General features: G+C 49.1%; 1 protein-coding gene across 4 annotated transcripts; it reads right to left on the bottom strand.

The window, feature by feature from the left end:
• Positions 1–132: 132 nt before the first annotated feature.
• ppfia3 (PTPRF interacting protein alpha 3) lies at positions 133–18,557 on the bottom strand. 4 transcript variants are annotated; one of them, XM_048992162.1, is made up of 32 exons: positions 18,421–18,557; positions 13,920–14,790; positions 12,394–12,495; positions 12,135–12,299; positions 11,973–12,047; positions 11,838–11,894; positions 11,569–11,697; positions 10,151–10,243; positions 9,139–9,191; positions 8,236–8,329; positions 8,019–8,153; positions 7,860–7,943; positions 7,641–7,772; positions 7,463–7,525; positions 7,285–7,364; positions 7,043–7,193; positions 6,730–6,923; positions 6,121–6,367; positions 5,870–6,003; positions 5,208–5,359; positions 4,882–4,975; positions 4,711–4,792; positions 4,427–4,627; positions 3,925–3,987; positions 3,508–3,534; positions 3,094–3,269; positions 2,910–3,007; positions 2,523–2,698; positions 2,138–2,206; positions 1,884–2,031; positions 1,498–1,564; positions 133–1,394 (listed from the first exon to the last, which is right to left on the bottom strand). In XM_048992162.1, the coding sequence occupies exons 2-31, from the start codon at positions 14,211–14,213 to the stop codon at positions 1,512–1,514; spliced, it is 3,621 nt and encodes a 1,206-aa protein (XP_048848119.1). In that variant the 5' UTR covers positions 14,214–14,790; positions 18,421–18,557; the 3' UTR covers positions 133–1,394; positions 1,498–1,511. The 4 variants fall into 4 exon arrangements, with proteins under 4 accessions (XP_048848119.1, XP_048848116.1, XP_048848117.1 ...); XM_048992159.1 differs by having other exon boundaries at positions 7,860–8,153; XM_048992160.1 differs by having other exon boundaries at positions 7,306–7,364; positions 7,860–8,153.
• Between the last annotated feature and the right edge of the window lie 1,433 nt (positions 18,558–19,990).

Genomic DNA, 19,990 nt, shown 5'->3' with positions numbered 1-19,990 from the left:
TCACAGTTTGTGGGAAACCTAGACTGTTCCCATATAGTGTCAGCCCAGTAATGGCTCCGGCAACAATTCCAGCTACACTCCTTCTTGAGTGTGCACTCCAGGCTGTCGCCATAGTAACAATTCACAATCGCATTTGAAGCAGCACACACCACTTTATTTGCATTGTCTTGACGATCAGAGTCACTCTCTTTCAACCCTTCCACCTTCAGAATTGTTCATATTGTCTTTAAATCATACACACAATTTCTTACCAAATCTTCACATTCAATTAGCGTATTTTACTGTCTGTTTTAAAATCGTTTATCCTTTTTTTGTTAAAACTAGATAAATTAAAGTAATAAATGAACATGTACATACAGTTACTCAATACATACAATAGTAATAGTAATAATTCTCATAAAAATTAAATTAAAAAATCAAATGCACACATTTTACAAATGTTTATCCTCCAGTTCTCAGCATCATTGAATAACTGCTTTTTGTTAGATTTCATGTGATACTCTCTAATTTTCACTGTTTGTCATGCATGTTAACACAGAAGTAGAACTTGTCCTTCTATCCTCTACTCTTCCCTTCCTTGTTTTTCACTTTAACCCTCCCTGTTACCCACTGTCTGCCTGCCTGTCTCCCAGTGTCCCCCCCATGTCCCCTTGTCTCTCCTTGACTGTCATCCAGTGTTCCCCACCCTGTCACCCAGTTTAACCCTCCCTGTCTCCCAGTGTCCCCTTGACTGTCTCCCAGTGTCCCCCTCCTTGTCTCCGTGTTCCCTTGTCTCACCGTGACTGACGTCCAGTGTCCACCTCCCTGTCACCTAGTGTCCCCTCATCTCCTCTCTTTCTCTGTTTCCTTTCTGCTTGCCTTTTTTTGCTTCTCCAAGCCTATCTAAGTTAATGGCTGCTGTACATGGCGCTAATCCTTTCATCTGTCTGTTTCTCCTCTGCCTTCTCTCCCATTCAGTGGGTATCAGACTGATCTGCCAGATCGGCCCACCATGAGCTGGGTAAGCTCCCTGTAAGGACAGTAAGAATTGTCCAAGCTCACGTCTGGAAGGATCCCATCTGTAGTAGCATCTGATCTTGACCTCATCGATCCCTTTAAACTGAATTAGGTGGCCTACATGAACACTCTGGCTTTAATAAAAGATGGAACCGGGTGAAGACCTGCCTCAGTGTGGAGCAAAAATGGCCTTAGGGAGCAAAATGTCATTCCTGGCAGATTAAGGGCTGATATCCCATCTGGAGAGTACGAAGATTCCTTGGCTTCCAGCCCAGCTCACTTATGGACAGAGAGGGACAGACACACAGACTGTTAGCTCCACTTCCTACAATCAGGTCTTCTGCGTGGTTCTGACGGTCCTGTGTCTGGTATTGCAAACCTGCCTGATGATGTGATCCCTGAGGAGCACAGGATAGGAGAGGTTAGGAGCAGCAGCTGCAAGCTGCAGGTTTGTGTCACTTTCAACGGTGAATAAAGCGAAAGGCACCAGCATCTCCTCACCCCCGGTGAGGTCCTCAGCAGGAGTATGTTCTCACTGATCCTGACTCCCCTCTGGACCCAGAGCTCGCTGGCAGAGAAAGCAGAAGGTTGATTAAAACCTCCACACGCAAACCACACCAGTACCATTTGAGGCATGCAGCAAGGCTGCCCTCTTCTGGCTGCAGGAAGCATTACCCATTTCAAAATGATGAACTCTGTCCAGAAGGGGGCGCCCTTCCGCTGTAGCCAATCCTTTTGGTTATTATATTAACACAACAGATTTCATTACAAGTATTGTAGGAGGTATCTGCTGACTGGAGCAGACTGGAGTGAATATCAGAGTTCTCTACAGTATCCCCATGCCCTCAGACACACAGAGGTGCCCACACAATAGGGTGGGGGCTCACCCTCACTCTGGACTTTCCTCAGGGTCACGGAGGGGGCAGAAATTGCTGAGGCACGAAAGTTAGGGGGAAGGGTCTCTGAGGAATCAGAGGTGACGCCTCTTAGGTCCTTCCTCCAAGAGGGCGAGCGGGTGAAGGTCTTCGTGCCGTCCTGCGGGGGCAGCACGCCACACCATGAACAGACCAGCCTACATGTGAATGGTTCTGATGGCATTCCACCATCTTCAAACTGTAGCATAATTTTTACATGCTGGTACCTCCTCTGGCCTTCTCTCGGTCCCTGTGGAAATTAGGGAGTTGTACTCCTTCTCCAGGAGCTGGCGGGCCTGAAATGGGAATGTGGATGAAACATTATGTCCTAAAAACAAGCATTCTATGTGAAAGGCAGTGATAAATTTGGGTAGAAATGGTGTGAGGAGGTGGTGCGTAGAGATGGTGTGAGGAGGTGGTGCGTAGAGATGGTATGAGGAGGTGGTGCGTAGAGATGGTGTGAGGAGGTGGTGCGTAGAGATGGTGTGAGGAGGTGGTGCGTAGAGATGGTGTGAGGAGGTGGTGCGTAGAGATGGTATGAGGAGGTGGTGCGTAGAGATGGTGTGAGGAGGTGGTGCGTAGAGATGGTGTGAGGAGGTGGCCCACGTTCACCTGTGTATTCTGGTTGGGAATCTGCAGCAGCAGGGCCAGATCCGTGTAGTCGAAGGTATCATCAAGCGCCAGCAACGCCCCGTGCACCCCGCTCTCTGCCAAGTTGTCTGCGTATTCCTTAAGCCCCACCCCCTGCACCCAGCACATCACACGCTCATTGGACCACACCATCACATCTGTTGGTGGGAGGGGGGGGGACAGGTGTTAGGGATGACCATGGTAAGTACATCGTCATTTCAGCTAATCTAATGACATCATCGAATAAACCTGCTGTACTCTATGATCTACCCTCCACCCCCTCCCAGAATGCACTCAAAACTGAGGCTGAATGTCAGATTGTCTTTGGTCCTGTGCATCACTCTGGCAGGGCGGAAAGGATCGAGGCACCTTTGTTCTGCTGCTGACTCGCCTCTCTCCTTCGCTCCAGCTCCTTACGGTCATAATTCAGCCGCTTCAGACACATGATGCCATAGTGCAGGCTGACCCTGGGGGAGGGGGGAAGGAGGGTGAGTCTCGTCCCGAGGGGATCACCGTGCCGCACTCTCAGACACGGCCGCTAAGAGGAGCGCACCGGTGAAAGCTGTCCACCATCTTGAGCTGGCCACGCAGCTCCTTCTTGGTCAGGTGGTCCAGCATGCGGGCGTCCACCAGCGACTCCATGAAGTAGCTGCGGTACTGCGGCAAGCCCAGACTGGGCAGCCACTCGTTCCCCACCCACTCGTGGTTCATGTCCCCGTAGGCTAGGATCTGCTCAGAGGGCAGAGGTCAGGGGTCAGAGTTCAGGTGGGAGGAGCATCGTGAAAGGAAGGCAGATTTAGTGGAAATGGAATTAAATAGTTAATTTTGAAGAAAGTATTGGCAAATGTTGAAGGAGGATAGAAGAGAGGATAAGGAGTTAATAGAGAGAACACTGGAGAGGAGAAAAGAGAAGAGCATCTTCAGCAAGTCTGAATATCCTGCCTGTGCTTCGTCCTCATACACTCACCTGATCCCAGATGATTTCTTTCCCCTCCTTGGTGGTAGACGGATGAAAGAACGACAGGGGGGAGGATAACAAGGAGAAAGAGACAGAAAGGACCAGCGAGGGGAGAAAATGTTGATTGAGGAAAAGGATGGGGAAGGAAGACAAAGGGAGGAATCGTTTGTTAGTAAACAGATAATTAGTTGGAAATAAGCACATTTAAGCAGAACTAGAGGGAAAGAAGAGAAGTTCAAGACTAAGGCCTAATAAGACAGAAAGAGAGAAGGAGAGATATTTATTAATGTACATTACTGGTGGCTTGCTGCTTACAACAGTACAGCGGTGCTTTAAACTTAGGTGCTTCGGGCTGCCATTCCCTGCTGTTACTGGCGATGGCGGGAATCACAATGTGGTCAGGTAATGGAAAACAGGCAGACTCACAGGTTTGCTGGCTGTAGTCAGTGACTCCATTTCCGCATGAGTCATCCACACGTTGCCGGTTGACTGCGGTCATGTGTCAGGAGGCAAGCAGCCAATCAAATTGTGCCATTTTGACAAGAAGAGGGAAGAAGACAATATTATTATAACAGTAGATATCTATATTCTAACTACATGCTGCTGAAGATGGGACAGCTGTCTGGTGAACATTCGTATGCTCTGATCTCACTTGAATCTCTCTTGGGTTTCTGAGCACTCACTGGGAGCTCAGCCCCATAAAGCACCTGCTAAATGAATCTATGTAAATGTAAACAGAGACCAGTGTTTCCCAATCTGGACTCACAAACTGGGAACTGGGAGGGAGAAAAAACATGGACCATCTGTGGGTTCTCGTGGACTGGGTTGGGAAACACTGGACTAGAGACCAATCCGACTTCTGACTGATCTTCAATAAGCCCCAAAGCACTGAGAGGAGGCCTGGATCTCGCCCACCCCCTGTGCTCACCGAGCGCGTGCTGGCAGGGGCTGAGGGGCTGGTGAGGGACACCATCTCCTGGATGGCCAGGCGCAGCTTGAGCCGGTGCAGTGGGTTGCTGATGCCGATCTCGCGCTGGATCTCCGTGTCCGACAGGTTGGCCATGATTGCGCCGCTCTTCACGTTGGCCTGGCAGGCGGCCACGTACCAGGCGGGCATACCCACCCACAACTGTGGGCGAGAGCAGGAGGGGGTCCACTTGCCGTCATGCCACACAGGCAACTGAGACCTGGCACTTCCCTAACGTTCCATACCTCCAGCCAGGACACCACGGTGGGGCCGTCCCAGGATGCAAAGGGCAGGCCCTGGCGACACGCTTCCTCCAGGAGCTCATGCCTGAGAAGAAGACAAGAGGAGGTCTTTAATAATACAAGGCTCATCTGTCAAACAGGTGCGCTACAACAGCGGCGGGACTCCTGACTCACTTCTTCTTGCTGCGGCGGTCTTTATCCACAGGTCCGGTGAGCTTGGTCAGGCCCAGTGGGTCCACTGAAGCCTGCTCCTCTGAGGGAGTGGAGGCTGAGGAGCAACGAGAGGCACCTGTTTACCCAAAGCTGCAACCTGACCTGACAGCGAATGGCAGCTAAGCTGCTCATAGATCAAAGCGCAGCTATAAGGAGGTGGTCATGCTGATTGTAGTATAATGAGAAACAGCATAAATAAGTCATCATGTTAGATATACAGTAGCCCCCCTGGGATCCGCATTGGCATTCAGGGAGGTCCGCCGACGACCCTGCCCACTCATACTGACCCAGAGACACAGACTCGCGGCCAGGAGGCCCCAGACGCCCCTTCTCCTTCTTCCCAAAAAGTCGGCCGATGGAAGACTTGATGCTCTTCTTCTTGCTGGACTTGTGTAGTGCGTCCTGAATGTTGCTGGTGCTGCTGCTGTCTACTGACAGACTGGGGGACAAAGATATGATCCTATGGTCAAAACAAATCTGTCTGCTCTAATGGTGTATGACCATCAGCCTGTCTGTCTGCATTAGCAGTATACAACCATCAGCCTGTCTGTCTATTTAAATGGTGTACAACAATCAGCCTGTCTTTCTGTTTAAACAGTGTACAACCATCAGTCTGTCTTTCTCTTTTAATGGTGTATGACCATCAGCCTGCTTGTCTGCTTTAACACTGTACAACCGTCAGCCTGTCTGTCTGCCTTAACAGTGTACAACTGTCAGCCTGTCTATCTGCTTTAATGGCATGCGACTGTCTGCCGGTGCACTTTAACTGCAGACGACCATCAGCCAATCTGTCTGATTTAACAGCGTACGATGGCCAGCATGTCTGTCTGCTTTAATGGTATATGACTGTCAGCCTGTCTGTCTGCTTTTGCGGTGTACATCAAACGTCACCCTGCCTGACTCTCTTTCTTCTGAATTTTGCTCCACATGCCATCTAATGACATCCAACCTGCGAAACTCGCGGCTGTCCTCAAGCAGAGCCCCTGGGTGTGTGTGTGTCATTCTGTCCAGCCGCAGTGCGCGGGGGGCTGCAGGGGGGGCACTGTCCAGCAGAGCCAGGGCCTTCTCGTCCTCTTTGTTGTTCTTAAGGAAGACATTGGGTTACCTCAGGGCTGAGATACATCTAACACCACACACATCAAGGGCCGCGTAACTTCCTGTGCAAAGCATGGCAGGCAGGGGGCACGCACTCAGACTCACCTGTCTGTCATTCTCACGGGCTGGCGAGTGAGGCAGCCGAGGGGTGGAGTGCCCAGAGCTGGGGGGGGAGGGGGAAGCCAGTGTGGAGGAAGTGAGTGAAGAAGGGATGAAGCCCCTTCCTGAGCCATCCCTACCCCCACCCAGTGAGGTGGGTGGGATAGGGGGCCCGTCGAGAGCCACACTGCTGACTCGGCTCTCAATCTCCTCGGCTCTGAGCTCCGTGCTCTCTTTCTCTTCCTGGATCAGCCTAGGGGCAGTGAATACTCTGTTAGTAGGGTCATGGTCTCCTTTAAAGCTACATGTATATCATATATCATAACATATATTATAAACACATACAGAGAAACAGTCTCCCTTACTCTCCCAAAATCAAATCATTGCTTCCGTTCCCCTTATTGGCCCACACCGCTCCTCTATTCTCTCCTCACTAATGGCCACTCCCCTCCCCATTGATAGCCCCTCCCCTCCCAGCAATCTTCACTGATGGCCACTCCCCTCCCCACGGATAGCCCCTCCCTTCCCTCAGCTCTTTGCCGATGGCTACTGCCCTCCCATCCTTCCTTCATCGCTGATGGACCTTCCCCCCCCCCTCCCCCCAGCACCACCCACTTGATCTCCTTGTTAATGGCCTCCAGCTGCTCCTGTAGCATGATGGCCAGCGTCTGCACGTCCGTCTGCCCGCCAGGTGACAGCGCTTCTGTGCCCATCATCGCCTCTCGTTCTTCCTCCTCATCAGAGCAGCTCCCCTCCACTCCACCCTCGAACCCAGGGCCCAGGAGGCTGCTGCCATCCCAGTCTGTGTACTGCAGCAAAAGGAAACGCAATCATTTTCCTGATCAATCCCAAACTTTGACGTCAGCCTTGTGGTAGCTCTGTACCCTGAGAATAATCCCCATAATCCCTCAGGGTAGGGGTGCCTTGCCTTGCTAGCATCTTCCCGTGGCGCTCCCCATCGCCCCCGGTGAGTCCGCCTCACCACGCCCCCGGCAGCTGCATTGCTGTAGTGCTCCAGGTGAGAGCCAGACCCGCCCCCTTGAGAGTACCTCAGTTCTAGGGCACTTCCTGGAAGGGACCTAGTCGAGGAGGTCACAGGGATTATTCACATCCCAGGAAGGATGCTAAAATAAATATTCTGGCTGCTGGGAATGTCTGCAACTGTGTTACCTGGAGTAGGAGGAACCTGACCTGCCTCTCAGCTGATCCAGCTCCAGTTGAAGTCGCTCCAGCTCTGCTATTAACTGGTCCTGGAAGAAGTCAGAGATATAGCAGAAAGGGTCAAACAGACCAGCATGAGCCAGAATAGAAGATAAGAGAAAAGCGTCACAGTACAAGAAGAACCTGCCTTGTTTGCTAGAAGATCATCCTGTATCTTCTTCATGTTGGCCAGCTCCTCCGAGAGTGCATTCTGATGGCAAGAGGTGTACACTTAATTTCTTCACACACTCATTGTTTTCACGGTTTCCACAGGTTGCACTATGGAAGGGCTGCTCTCTACTGTGGTCCAAAACGAAGTGGCTCACCTTCTCCTCCAGCGCTGCCATCCTCTCCTTCAGGTGAAGCTGCAGACGTTCGTTGGACTCGGACAGTAGCTTGTCCACGGTGTCCGAGAGCCTCTTGTTGTGCTCATCGTTCATGCGGTCCCTCTGCCTGGCCTGGGGGGCAGAGAACAGGGCTACAGGACAGTGCAAAAAAAGCTGTTGAAGAAAGGAAATGCAAGGTGGGGCAGCACCGTAATTTACCCTCTGTAACTCCTGGTTCTTCTCCTCCAGTTGTGTTTCCATCTGTCGCAGTCGCTCCTCAAAGTTGCTGTGGCGTTCTTCTGCCTGAACAGGAGGAGAGCCTTTACAGATCAGGGAAGATGGACGAAGACAGACAGAGAGACAGACACACACACACACCTTGTTGAGTGCCGCCACCCGCTGTGCCAGTTGGGCCTCGATCTCCGGCAGGGTCTCGGCCCTCTGCAGTGTCTGCTGTAGCTTTTGTTTGGCATCATCCAGCCACTCCTGCAGCTGCCTGTTCTTCTCCTCACTCTGCAACATGAGGAAGCATCAGCACTCTTGCTCATAGGCCATGAACTGGGGGCGGACCGTGAGGAATGTTCTGGATCGTCACCTGTCTGTACAGAGACTCCTTGCTTGCCAGCTCATTCTCCAGCTTATCTTTGATGTCGTGAAGGGAAGTGGCTTCCCTTTGGGCACTGAGGTACCTAAGAAACACAGACACACATGAAAGATTAGCATCCTATTTAGGGGGCTTTTCCATTGCAACCAAGTATTGTAGTTTTGGTACTTCAAAAAAATGCTGAATCTTTTGGTACTGGTACTCATCCGGAAGTCATTGTAAAAGGAAAAGTATCAAAAGTGCACTGTAAAAGCGTGCTGAGAGCAATAAATTACTGAAAAGGATATGAGATCAGGCCAGTCAGGGAGAGATCAGTTCAGCTGGGGGGGATCACTTCAGTTAGGGAGAGATCAGGTCAGTCAGGGAGACATTACTTCAGTCAGAGTGAGATTTGCTGAGTTGCAGGACAGATAAGTTCAGCTGTGGAGAGATCAGTTCAGTCTGTGAAAGATCAGGTCAGCCAGGGAGAGATCAGGTCAGCCAGGGAGAGATCAGTTCAGTCTGGGAGAGATCAGGTCAGCCAGGGAGAGATCAGGACAGTCAGGGAGAGATCAGTTCAGTCTGGGAGTGATCAGGTCAGTTCAGTCTGGGAGAAATCAGTTCAGTCTGAGAGAGATCAGGTCAGCCAGGGAGAGATCAGTTCAGTCTGGGAGAGATCAGGTCAGCCAGGGAGAGATCAGTTCAGTCTGGGAGAGATCAGGTCAGCCAGGGAGAGATCAGGACAGTCAGGGAGAGATAAGTTCAGTCTGGGAGTGATCAGGTCAGTTCAGTCTGGGAGTGATCAGGTCAGTTCAGTCTCGGAGAGATCAGGTCAGTCAGGGAGAGATCAGGTCAGTCAGGGAGAGATTGGCTGAGTTGCAGGAGAGATCAGCGGCAAGCAGCTGCAGCCGTTACCTGCGCTCCAAGGTAGTAATCCTCTCCTCCATGTCCTCTCTTTGACACAAAGCCTGTGATGGAGGGTTTTGTTCATTAATAATCTCCAGCTTCACACTAAACACATACACTTTGCAAACCCATGTGTGATCCCTGCTCAAACGCCACCTTTAAACAAAACGCCACATGGATCTGACCCTGCGTCCCACCTCCTGTAGTAATATCCAAATCAGAGATAATGGCAGGTTGCAGGACATACTTAACGGCTTTTCAAGGGGGGCATTGGGAGCTTCCTGTTTAGGAGCAAGCTGTCAGGTTGAGGCTGTTCACATGTCTGTCATGCAGGATTAGCAGAACCTGCCAGTTGCCCCAGCTGTGCACATCTGTACCCAGCTGTGACATGGGCTCATAAAACATCTGCACAATACCACCAACATCCTGCACTTAACCAGCGTATGCTCTGAGTCATTCCATAAAAATGTTCACCTGTCATTGCCAGTCAGCATAATGGCAAACTCTGCATGCATCACTTAATGGTCTTCCTGTGAGGACAGGGAATGTGGCATTCACTTAACAGTATTCCTAAGGGGACAGGAAAGGCCACTTTCACTTAATGGTCTTCTTGAGAGTACAGGGAAAGCCTTGGACACTGAATGCTCTTTTTAAAAGGACAGGGAATGCTGTGTTAACGTAATTGTTGTCCTGAGAGTACAGGGAATGCCAAATTCACTTAATGGCAAACCTAAGAAGTCAGAGGACATCGGGTTCTCTTAATGACCTTCCTGAGAGGACAAGGAATTCTGACAGAATTCTGACAGTCACTTGACTTATTTATCACCAAATTTACTGCTTTAAAATCTTCAGGCAGTCAGTTGTACCAGCTGTGGACGAACACCTGATTTGGTCTGGCAAAAGGTTATCACTGCAAAGCGTGCACATTACCCATCATGCAAAGCTGCCTGCTCCTGTGAATCCTGTGAAAGGCCTCTGTTGTCGGCCAGTGGCTGCAGTCTGACCCTGAAAGCAGCCCCACCTCTTTCACATCCCGTTGGAGCTTCTGATTGGCCTCTTCTGACTTGGTTACTTCTCTTCGGGCTGCTGAGAGTTGCTCCTCAATGTCACCCACCTGTGGTAGGGGTGGGACACAGCTAGATGTGAGCTCTCTGCCCTGTTTCTGACTGCACTGTCATATCATGACCACCAGAGGGAGCAATGCAGGAAGCTGTCTTACTGACACCTCCGTGACCAGTCACGACAGGGTTCCTTGAACTACGGCTTGCTCCCTTCATTCCATCGCCCCTTTCCCAGTGGCAGCTCGGATAATCTGGCTTGCTACTTACTTAAAACTTTCAAGATAGCGGTGTAGGTGCGTAAAGAAAAATGTGCCAAAGCAAATGTGGCCAGTATCTATAAAAACATTCAAAATAAAAAACTTTACCTGCTACACAATCACATAAATCTGTATCATGGACGTCCTGGGAGTCTCTTGCAAACTGACTACAGCTCTCCAACACCAGCGTGTGTCCCAGAAATCCCTTGTTCCACTATTTAGCGGCGGTAAAATTACCCCGCCCTATCTGGTTGGCAAATTTTATTGCCGGTAGCCCAACACCCTGCCCCCCCAGCCAGTAGAAGGCTTGGGCGGTATCTAATTTTTAATACTGTCATATGGCGCAGGCATCATTCTGCGGTATATAGTATTTTAACAACCAATGCTGTTGTGGTATTTTTTGATAAAATTTGCTGAGTGAAATATGGAATTACAGTATTTCCGGCCGAGCCTAGCCAGCACCTCCTCCCCCCCCACCTCCTGATTGCTCCTCACCCTCATCCGCTTCAGTTTTCCAAAGGTGGGAACTCTGGTGAGGCCTCACTTTCTGCCCTCTTTATCATAGTAAAATAATACATGTGTCAGCTATCGATACTACATCACAGTTAAGTTACTAACACATGGAACTACTGTATATAGAATGAAAAATGGTTACAGTGAATTTTTCTCTTTTTCACCCACAATCCAGCCCCCTGAAAGTGGGGACGACAGTCAACTGGCCATTTGGTTAAAAAGGTTGAGGACCCCTGAATTGCAATGTCTGCGATAATGTAGACCAGTTGGTCTCACTAAGTAAAATTCCTTCAAGGGTAATGCTCATTTTCTGAGTGTGTGTGCTCCGAATATCCATCCATCCATCCATCCATCCATCCATCCATCCATCCATCCATCCATCCATCCATCCATCCATCTTCTAACCCCTTATCCCAGTCAGGGTCATGGGCCTATCACAGTCAGCATAGGCTGCACCCTGGACAGGATGCCAGTCCACTACCAGGCACATAATCACTCCAGGTGATTCCGAGGCAGTGGCTTGCTGGGATTTGGGCTAAGGGAGAAAACAGGATCAACTGGAGGAAACCCGCACCCACTGAGAGCCCCGCCCACGGCGGCCCCCTCACCTGCCGGCACATGAGCGCCAGCCGCTCCCTGAGCTGTGAGAGCTCCACTCTCTGCCGCTCGATCTCTGCCTCCCTCTGCCGCTCACAGTCCCCATCCTCCAGGAGAGAAGAGGGACCGTTGGTCAGCCTCTGCGTCCCGAGAAGGCAGAGACGGCAAGCTCACGGGACGAAGGCCAGTGCGCACACAGCCACACACGCTGTCATCCCTCACACACACACACACACACACAAAGACACACACAAAGAAACACACAGAAACACCAGCTCACCTCTCGGCCACCATCCAGCCCCTGCTGCCGTTTTATTTGGTCTCTTAATGTCAGAACCTGGTGAGGAGAGAGAGAGGGTGACACCGTGCCGATATGGCAGACAGACGCCGGGTGGAGAGGGAGAGGAGGGGTTACCTCTTGTGAAGAAGATTCCAGCTCTTCCTCCAAGACCGCCACCCTTTCCAAAGCGACCCGAAGCCTCTCTCTGACCTGTCCGGAAGGAGAGCGCTCAGCGTAAGCCAAGCACAGAGCCTGACGACGTGTCACGTCAGGAAGAACACGTCCACAGCTCCTCACCTTCTCGTCCAGCGCTTTGTGGTGCTCGAACAGTGACTTGAGAGCCTTCAGCACCTCCACCTCACTGGACACGCCGGCCGGAGACTGGGCCTGCCGCTTAACCACCGTCATGCGCAGGCTGCGCTCGTGCCGGGACACCAGACACTCCAGGTGCTCCAGGAGGAGCTGCAGAACAGAGAGGAGAACGAGCAGTGAGCACAGGGCACCTGACTGCGCCCAGACACAAGGGGGAGCAGTTTCCATGCCCGCCTGCGCTCACCCGCGTGTTGTTCCTCTCAGCCTTCAGCTCGCCGATCTCCTCCTCCCGCTCCAGCAACTGCTCCCGGCACACATTCAGCTCTTTGGTCAGCACTGCAAACTCCTGTTTGGCCACAAGGGGGAGACGAGTCAATAGGCGCTGCTGATGCAGATGCTACCATAGAAGCAGGAGGAGCTACAAGACACACAGACGTACTACACTGCCCAGAAACACCCCATTTCCTGCTTCGTTGATCTATATGCATCAATTTACCATGAAAATCATCAAAAATCACATGCCCTGCTTCTCTGCAGTTGCAATACACATGTGCCGTGCTTCACACAGTATGAGTCATACATTATAGGTTCGTTAGCTGGCAGCGGGTGAACTTGGTGACAAGACAGGGATGAGGTAGTGTCCCTGCAGGTGGCTGCAACAGTAAACAAAGATTCTGTCTTCAGACAGAAACACACAGTTCCGTGAGCATCAGCTTCTATCCATGATATGACCACAAACTTGAAATGGACACAGTAATATACCGCAGTGGTTGTAACATCTGGGATATGCACGCTATATTCTTCGGTTAGCGTCTATCCTGGAGTAGGGACTTATGACGCACTGGGAAATTGAAAGCGATCTCAGTGAAACCTAATGAGCTGGAAGTATGATGACTTGTAAAGGTCCGTGACGATCTGTGAAAGTCTGTGAGGGTCTGTGAATGTCTGTCAGACTCTGTGAAGGTTTTGGAAGGTTTGTAAAGAATTGTGAGACATTGTGGGGGTCTGAAAAGGTCTGTGATGGATTGTAAGGATCTGTGAGAATTTGTCATGGTTTATAAAGGTCTGTGAAGGTCTATAAGGTCATGTAATCCCCTGAAAGGTAAATACTCAAATAAAACTCCCACTGAAACCAAACGAAAGCCTTAATGTTTACCAAGACTGCCAGGGGGCAAAAGGGATACTGGTTCCATTGTGCCATCACAGTGAAACACTGTGGGACTGGAAGTGTCCCCTCCAGGTTCACAAATCAACAGAGAAAACTGCTGGACCGGTGCAGAGTGGCTCTGTGATGAGAGAGACAGCGCCACCCAGAGGCAGAGTGGGGGATGGTATCACGGATTGTGATGCAGTGGGCACTCTAAGTATTACTGGGTGAGAGCTGACTTAAAATGGGCTGAGGTTCTTACTGACGATGCAGTGTGCTGTGCTTGTGTGGTTTAGGGCTTCACCTCATGCCCCTCATCAGTCTAAGACCCCAAAATGATGGAGAGCCCGTCATGCAGGACACTCAGTGCCTGGCCTAGAGGCTCATTTTCACATTAACTAGTGAACCAAACCATCAACGTGCTGGAGCACCATCCCAGGGCCCACTGAAGCTAATCATTTTCACCCTATTAGAGCAGCCTGCCTCTGGTGATATGCTTGGCTGTGGCTCCATCCAAATCATTATAGGTGACCAGTATAAGTGCCTGACCAAAATCCCTAAACACATAAACAAGCTTCACGCACACAGGTACACAGAGACGCACAGCACAGACAGTAACGCACCTGTGGCAGGGCGATGGACAGCTGCCTCTGCAGCGACTCCTTCTCGTGGCCCAGCTCGCGGAGGCGTAGCTGCGCGGTGCCCAGGCTCTCCTGCATCTCCCTCAGGCTCTCCAGGAGGCGCTCACGCTCAGTCAGCATGTTCACCATCAGCGACTCCAGGTTCCCTGTGCTGCCGCCCTCGTACCCGCCACCAGCTCCGCCCATCCCAGGCCCTCCCCCGCCGCCCCCCGCCGGGGATGACGGCCCCCCCGGCCTACCATCCTCCGAGATGGTCGGCATGACCTCGCACATCATCTTGAGGGTGGGATAATGTTGGATGCTTAGCTCCTCCTCCTTGGCCTCTGGCTTCTTCTGCTCCCTCCCTCCTCGGTCAGCGTGGGGCTGTCAGATTCAGGTATGTGGAGCTCAGCTTAGGCGCAAAGTCGGATCTGCTTAAAGAGTGTGAATGCGCCTCCTACATGTTCGGGTGGCCGTTTCCCAGCCAGTGCTCTGTGGACAGCAGTGTGCGGAGAACTTCCACTCTCGCTGGTGTCCTTGGTTCCCCTCAGGCTGTGCCGTGTCCACAGATGCCTCAGCACATGCCAGTAGGGCCCCAGTCACTGCCTGCTAGAGGCCCCAAAGCGTTAGATCATCATGCTAAACATTCGAGCTGGACATGGACTGATGCTGCCTTTCCCCAGATGCTCCGAGATGTGTCCATCTGCCAGAGGGCGAGGAGTCAGGAGGCAGCCCACAGACAGACTGGTGACTCTGGAAGTCACACCAGAGCTCTATACTGTTGGTCCAAGGCTGGCCAAGGCTTCGAAAGGAAGGGAAGGAAGTGAAGGAAGGATGAAAAGGGGGAGAGGGTTCACTAAGCTGAGGAGAACAGCTGAAAGAGACAAGAGAGAGGCAGAGAAAAGCACTTTAATCACATGGTCGAGATGATGGAGCCTCAAGCACCGAGGAAAGGCTCAAGAACAGATGCAGATACAGGGCGGAGGCAGAACAGGAGACAGGAATCACCTTAAACTGGATCAAGACACCAAACCATTTTTCAAATGCGTTCAAATAAGTTAGTTACAGAAATACAGGCGGTACCCAGGTTACGAACGAAATCCGTTCCCAAAATCTTTAACTCAAATTTGTAGGCAAGTCAGAAAAATAAATGCAGTACATAATAATAATCAAGTTACGAGAGTCGTAAGTCAGACTCTCGTAACTCGGGGATTGCCTGTACCTAAATGGTAAATAAACAGATAGCCTTCAACTTGTTTCCTTAAAATTAATAACTCAGTTAGTTGTTGATGATTTTTATTTCTGTTTTATCAGTATTAATGCTATGTGCTACTTTGTGCAAACCGCAGATAGATTAAGCAAAATAATGATCACAAATGAGCAAATGTATTGGTTTACAATTTAACAAATAATACAATAGATGAAATGCATTTTATTAATATAAATAATGCTTGTGAATTAAAATTTCAGTCCTCAATTAACCTTGTTATTGATATCAATTGTAACAGAAACAGTGGGAGACACATGATGAAGATATATCACAGAATCAGTAACTACCTACAGCTAACTTTGCCTTAACTAGCAAAACATTATACACTGTCAGACGATTTACTGAACAGGAGACTGAAATTCTGTGGGTGACTCCCACCCAAGACTGTCCACCTTCAAGCTTTCTCTTATTCTCCATCACCCTGGACCTTCATGTCCACCTTCAGTCTCTCTTATTCTCCGTCACCCTGGAACTTCATGTCCACCTTCAGTCTCTCTTATTCTCCATCACCCTGGACCTTCATGTCCACCTTCAATCTTTCTCTTATTCTCCGTCACCCTGGACCTTCATGTCCACCTTCAGTCTCTCTTATTCTCCATCACCCTGGACCTTCATGTCCACCTTCAATCTTTCTCTTATTCTCCATCACCCTGGACCTTCATGTCCACCTTCAGTCTCTCTTATTCTCCATCACCCTGGACCTTCATGTCCACCTTCAGTCTCTCTTATTCTCCATCACCCTGGACCTTCATGTCCACCTTCAATCTTTCTCTTATTCTCCATCACCCTGGACCTTCATGTCCACCTTCAGTCTCTCTTATTCTCCATCACCCTGGACCTTCATGTCCACCTTCAATCTTTCTCTTATTCTCCATCACCCTGGACCTTCATGTCCACCTTCAGTCTCTCTTATTCTCCATCACCCTGGACCTTCATGTCCACCTTCAGTCTTTCTCTTATTCTCCATCACCCTGGACCTTCATGTCCACCTTCAGTCTCTCTTATTCTCCATCACCCTGGACCTTCATGTCCACCTTCAGTCTCTCTTATTCTCCATCACCCTGGACCTTCATGTCCGCCTTCAGTCTCTCTTATTCTCTGTCACCCTGGACCTTCATGTCCACCTTCAGTCTTTCTCTTATTCTCCATCACCCTGGACCTTCATGTCCACCTTCAGTCTTTCTCTTATTCTCCATCACCCTGGACCTTCATGTCCACCTTCAGTCTTTATCTTATTCTCCATCACCCTGGACTTTCATGTTCACCTTCAGTCTTTCTCTTATTCTCCATCACCCTGGACTTTCATGTTCACCTTCAGTCTTTCTCTTATTCTCCATCACCCTGGACCTTCATGTCCACCTTCAGTCTTTCTCTTATTCCCTGTCACCTTGGATTTTCCTCTTGTCCTTTACTTCAGTAAATCTTGCCTCACAATGTAATTCCAGTTCATAATTAAAGTCTTGAATTTGTTGGCTTAGAATAACCCAATCTGAGCTGTGGTTCATATGCTACACATCTTAAGAATCCCCAAAACACATTCATTTTGGTCCTCTTGGATGTCACTCTATGGAATATACCAAGCATGGCTGAACCTTTGGTTTGGTCAGTTAAGCAAACAGACAGGCTTCTGGGAAATACTAACCGTATCCATAAACACAAGCAATGTAAGGCTGAAATCTTTGTCTGTATGACAGTGTGGAGGGTCAGCATTGCTTTCGTGTCAAACAGAAGGAAGAATGTGAGGAACAACCGTTACCTGTATATCGCTGCCTGCCTTTGCACATCTCTAGAAAGTAATGTGATTGCAGTAATAGCATCCTGGTGAGCTGCTGATGCATATAAGTGAGGCACGACACAGTGACAGGTTTATAGCCATGTCATATACAGAGACTGATATCAACAGCACACCGACAGCATGGGCACCACATACACCACATCACATTACAACAAGCTCATTAAAAGCAGAATAAGGAAGAGAACGGTCCTGGGGAGGAGAACGAATGGAGACACAGGATGAGCGAGGAAGAGGGAGAGGGAGGGAGAAAGCAAAGGAGTGAGAAAAAGAGGCAGAGGGTGTGGGGAAGGAGGAAGAGAGGAGGGAGGGGTTGCATGGCAGAATAGGCAGCATAAACCACCAAATGCTGAGAAGGGCAAGTCGACTGCTAGAAAGAGGACTGGCCAATAGTGGACATCAGACGAGAACAGACCGTTCGCGGACCATTTTATCATTTTATCACTTGATAAATAGCCAGCGCCAGACAATGTAGCCGAACGAGACTGCCGGACGGGCAGTCTAACGTCGACGCTAAAAGCTTCGTTACGATTGAAAACACTGGCAAATCGGACGCTGCATTAAAACGAAATGAACGGTTTGAAATGAACCCGGCTACCCAGAAATCACGGCAAAGCAAACGCGTGAACGTTATAAGGACGCCTTTGAAAATTTCTCCGTCTGTATAAAGATGCCACTAGGAATAACACATGCACCATCGTTTTAAAAACACAGAACCTCAGACGTCTATGTCCGCTACACACTGGCTATAAAAACGACATGCTGTCATAATAATAATAATAATAATAATAAAATAATAATAATAATAATAACGTAATAATAACGTATCACGGACATATTTAATCCCAAAGTCAGTAGCGGCTGGGCTGATGCTGATCCTGTACCTGCTGTTTTTCTTCTATTTCTGCATTTCTGTACACTATGCGGACTCTCGGACCCGGGTACGGACAACAAGCTATCCCATTTGGGTGAAAAGCCACATCCACCAAAAACGCAGACAGACATACAGACAGACATACAGGCACACGGCTGCGATTTTCAGTAATGAATGATGTATTTTCAATCGCGATTTACGGTATACTCGCCTAATAACTGAAAACACTACACTGATGGGGAGAGGAAAGTGATCTATTCTGAACCACACAGCTAAACCTGCGTCGATGCGGAATTACCAGCTGTGCATTAATATATAGGTTAGTATATGAGTAATAAGAGGTATGGCGCCGCACGTCCCTTCCCTCTCTCTGTGGGCACCTTGAGAAGCCTGCCATATATATGCGCGAAAATACATGCTGGTCTTTCACCCTGAATCTATCAATGGACGGCTGGTACCGATGTTCTCAGCCCTACTTCATTTAGCCTTTCCTCCGCCTGCACTGCACGAACACACGGGTATGTGATAATTATACATGCATCCGGAGTGGCGGTTTTCAGATCCTTACCCGAATGAGCTTAAACACATAATATTCCATTCGGTCCATCGGGGTATAAGCGGAGCCCCTTAAAGTCCAGATTTCTGCCTCCCTCCCTCATCCACAAGGCGACGAAGAGCGGCGCTACAGCAGCACACCATACATCCCCCGTCACTCTCTCTCTCTCTCTCTCTTTCAGCCCCCTCCCTTCATCCATCCCTCCCCGACGGTAAGGTACTGGATCTTAAAGATACATTCGGTCTTTCTCCACAAGGTTTTTCAGAGACTACACTTCATCAGGAAGAGTGCTTATGCTGTCCAGTGGTCCTAACGGGGAAAATGTATAAAGAAAGACGCACATCAGCAAGCGAAATGCCTGGACAAAGAGAAGGCCATAAATACGTACACCCTTATATGACGTATTAATAAACAAGCCAACACAATTATTGAAATATTAAACAATGCCATCAGGGGCCATAGGTTATCAATCTTGTTTTTAATGCCAACATCTCCTAAGACAACCACGCTAGAGCAGGATCGGCCTTCTCCAGACGCAATGTTTATGTCAGAAGTATTGACTACCATTAAATGCTATTTAAAATAAAACCAGACACTATCTGACCGCCTGGGATTGATTTATTCTTTAGTGTTTTATGCTCTTTATTGAGGCTAGGTGCTATTTGGCCAACAGATTTGAGGAACACGGTTATCACTGCCAGGTTTAAAGAAACCACAAAAACAAATTATCCATGTAATCAAGTAGAGAAATTATTAAAAGAACATATAAATGTATAAATCTGAATATTTCCACCAAAAATGTAACCATCTTAACGATTATATAAGAAATATACGGAAGCTCTTTGAGAAATCCAACCCCTCTGGGCATTAGGGAAACTCCGATAGCAACATTCTGTCAATCCATCAATGTTCCGTTATATACATGTATATGGTAATACTATCTACCTCATGTAAGGAATCATGTGAGCCCGTTTATACTAATTAAGGCTTATATGGCCAGTGATTAAACATATCGATATAAATTGATAGCTATAAAAAGCCATAAAAGCACCGTTCCACTGAACGACACCAGACAAGATTCAGCTTGTACTTATCATTGTACATTGTGGTCCCTATTACATAGAGTATTTTAAGCAAAAGTCATAACAAATCACACCACCACCATCAGAAGAAAATGAATTACCCGCGGGCCCCACACCGCCAATACTTTCATGTCTAGATGTGGGATTTTATAACCAATACTAGCATCTAACCAATCATAACGCGAAACCGATCACAATAATAACCAATAGAATGCATCGGAAGGTCGGCCTTCGTTGAGAGAAAGCCAATAGGATCCTCAAAAGGTACACGTGCGAAGCGAGGACGGACTGCTGGAGAAGGGTCCCCAAAGAGGTGATGTAATGTGTTTTTGGAGGATGATGTCATTGATATGGTGCTGGCAGAGATTTAAAGAGCAATGGGCACATTTTAAATATAAGCTCCGGAATCAGATTTAAACGGTGTAAATGTAACGATCTGTGCGCAGATGCTGGTGCAGTAATAGGCATCTTTCATCATAAAAACTTGAAACGGCATGTGC

The sequence above is a fragment of the Brienomyrus brachyistius genome, chromosome 22 (assembly GCF_023856365.1).
Source record: "Brienomyrus brachyistius isolate T26 chromosome 22, BBRACH_0.4, whole genome shotgun sequence".
Lineage (NCBI taxonomy): Eukaryota > Metazoa > Chordata > Actinopteri > Osteoglossiformes > Mormyridae > Brienomyrus > Brienomyrus brachyistius.
This window is presented reverse-complemented; position numbering and strand designations above follow the sequence as displayed.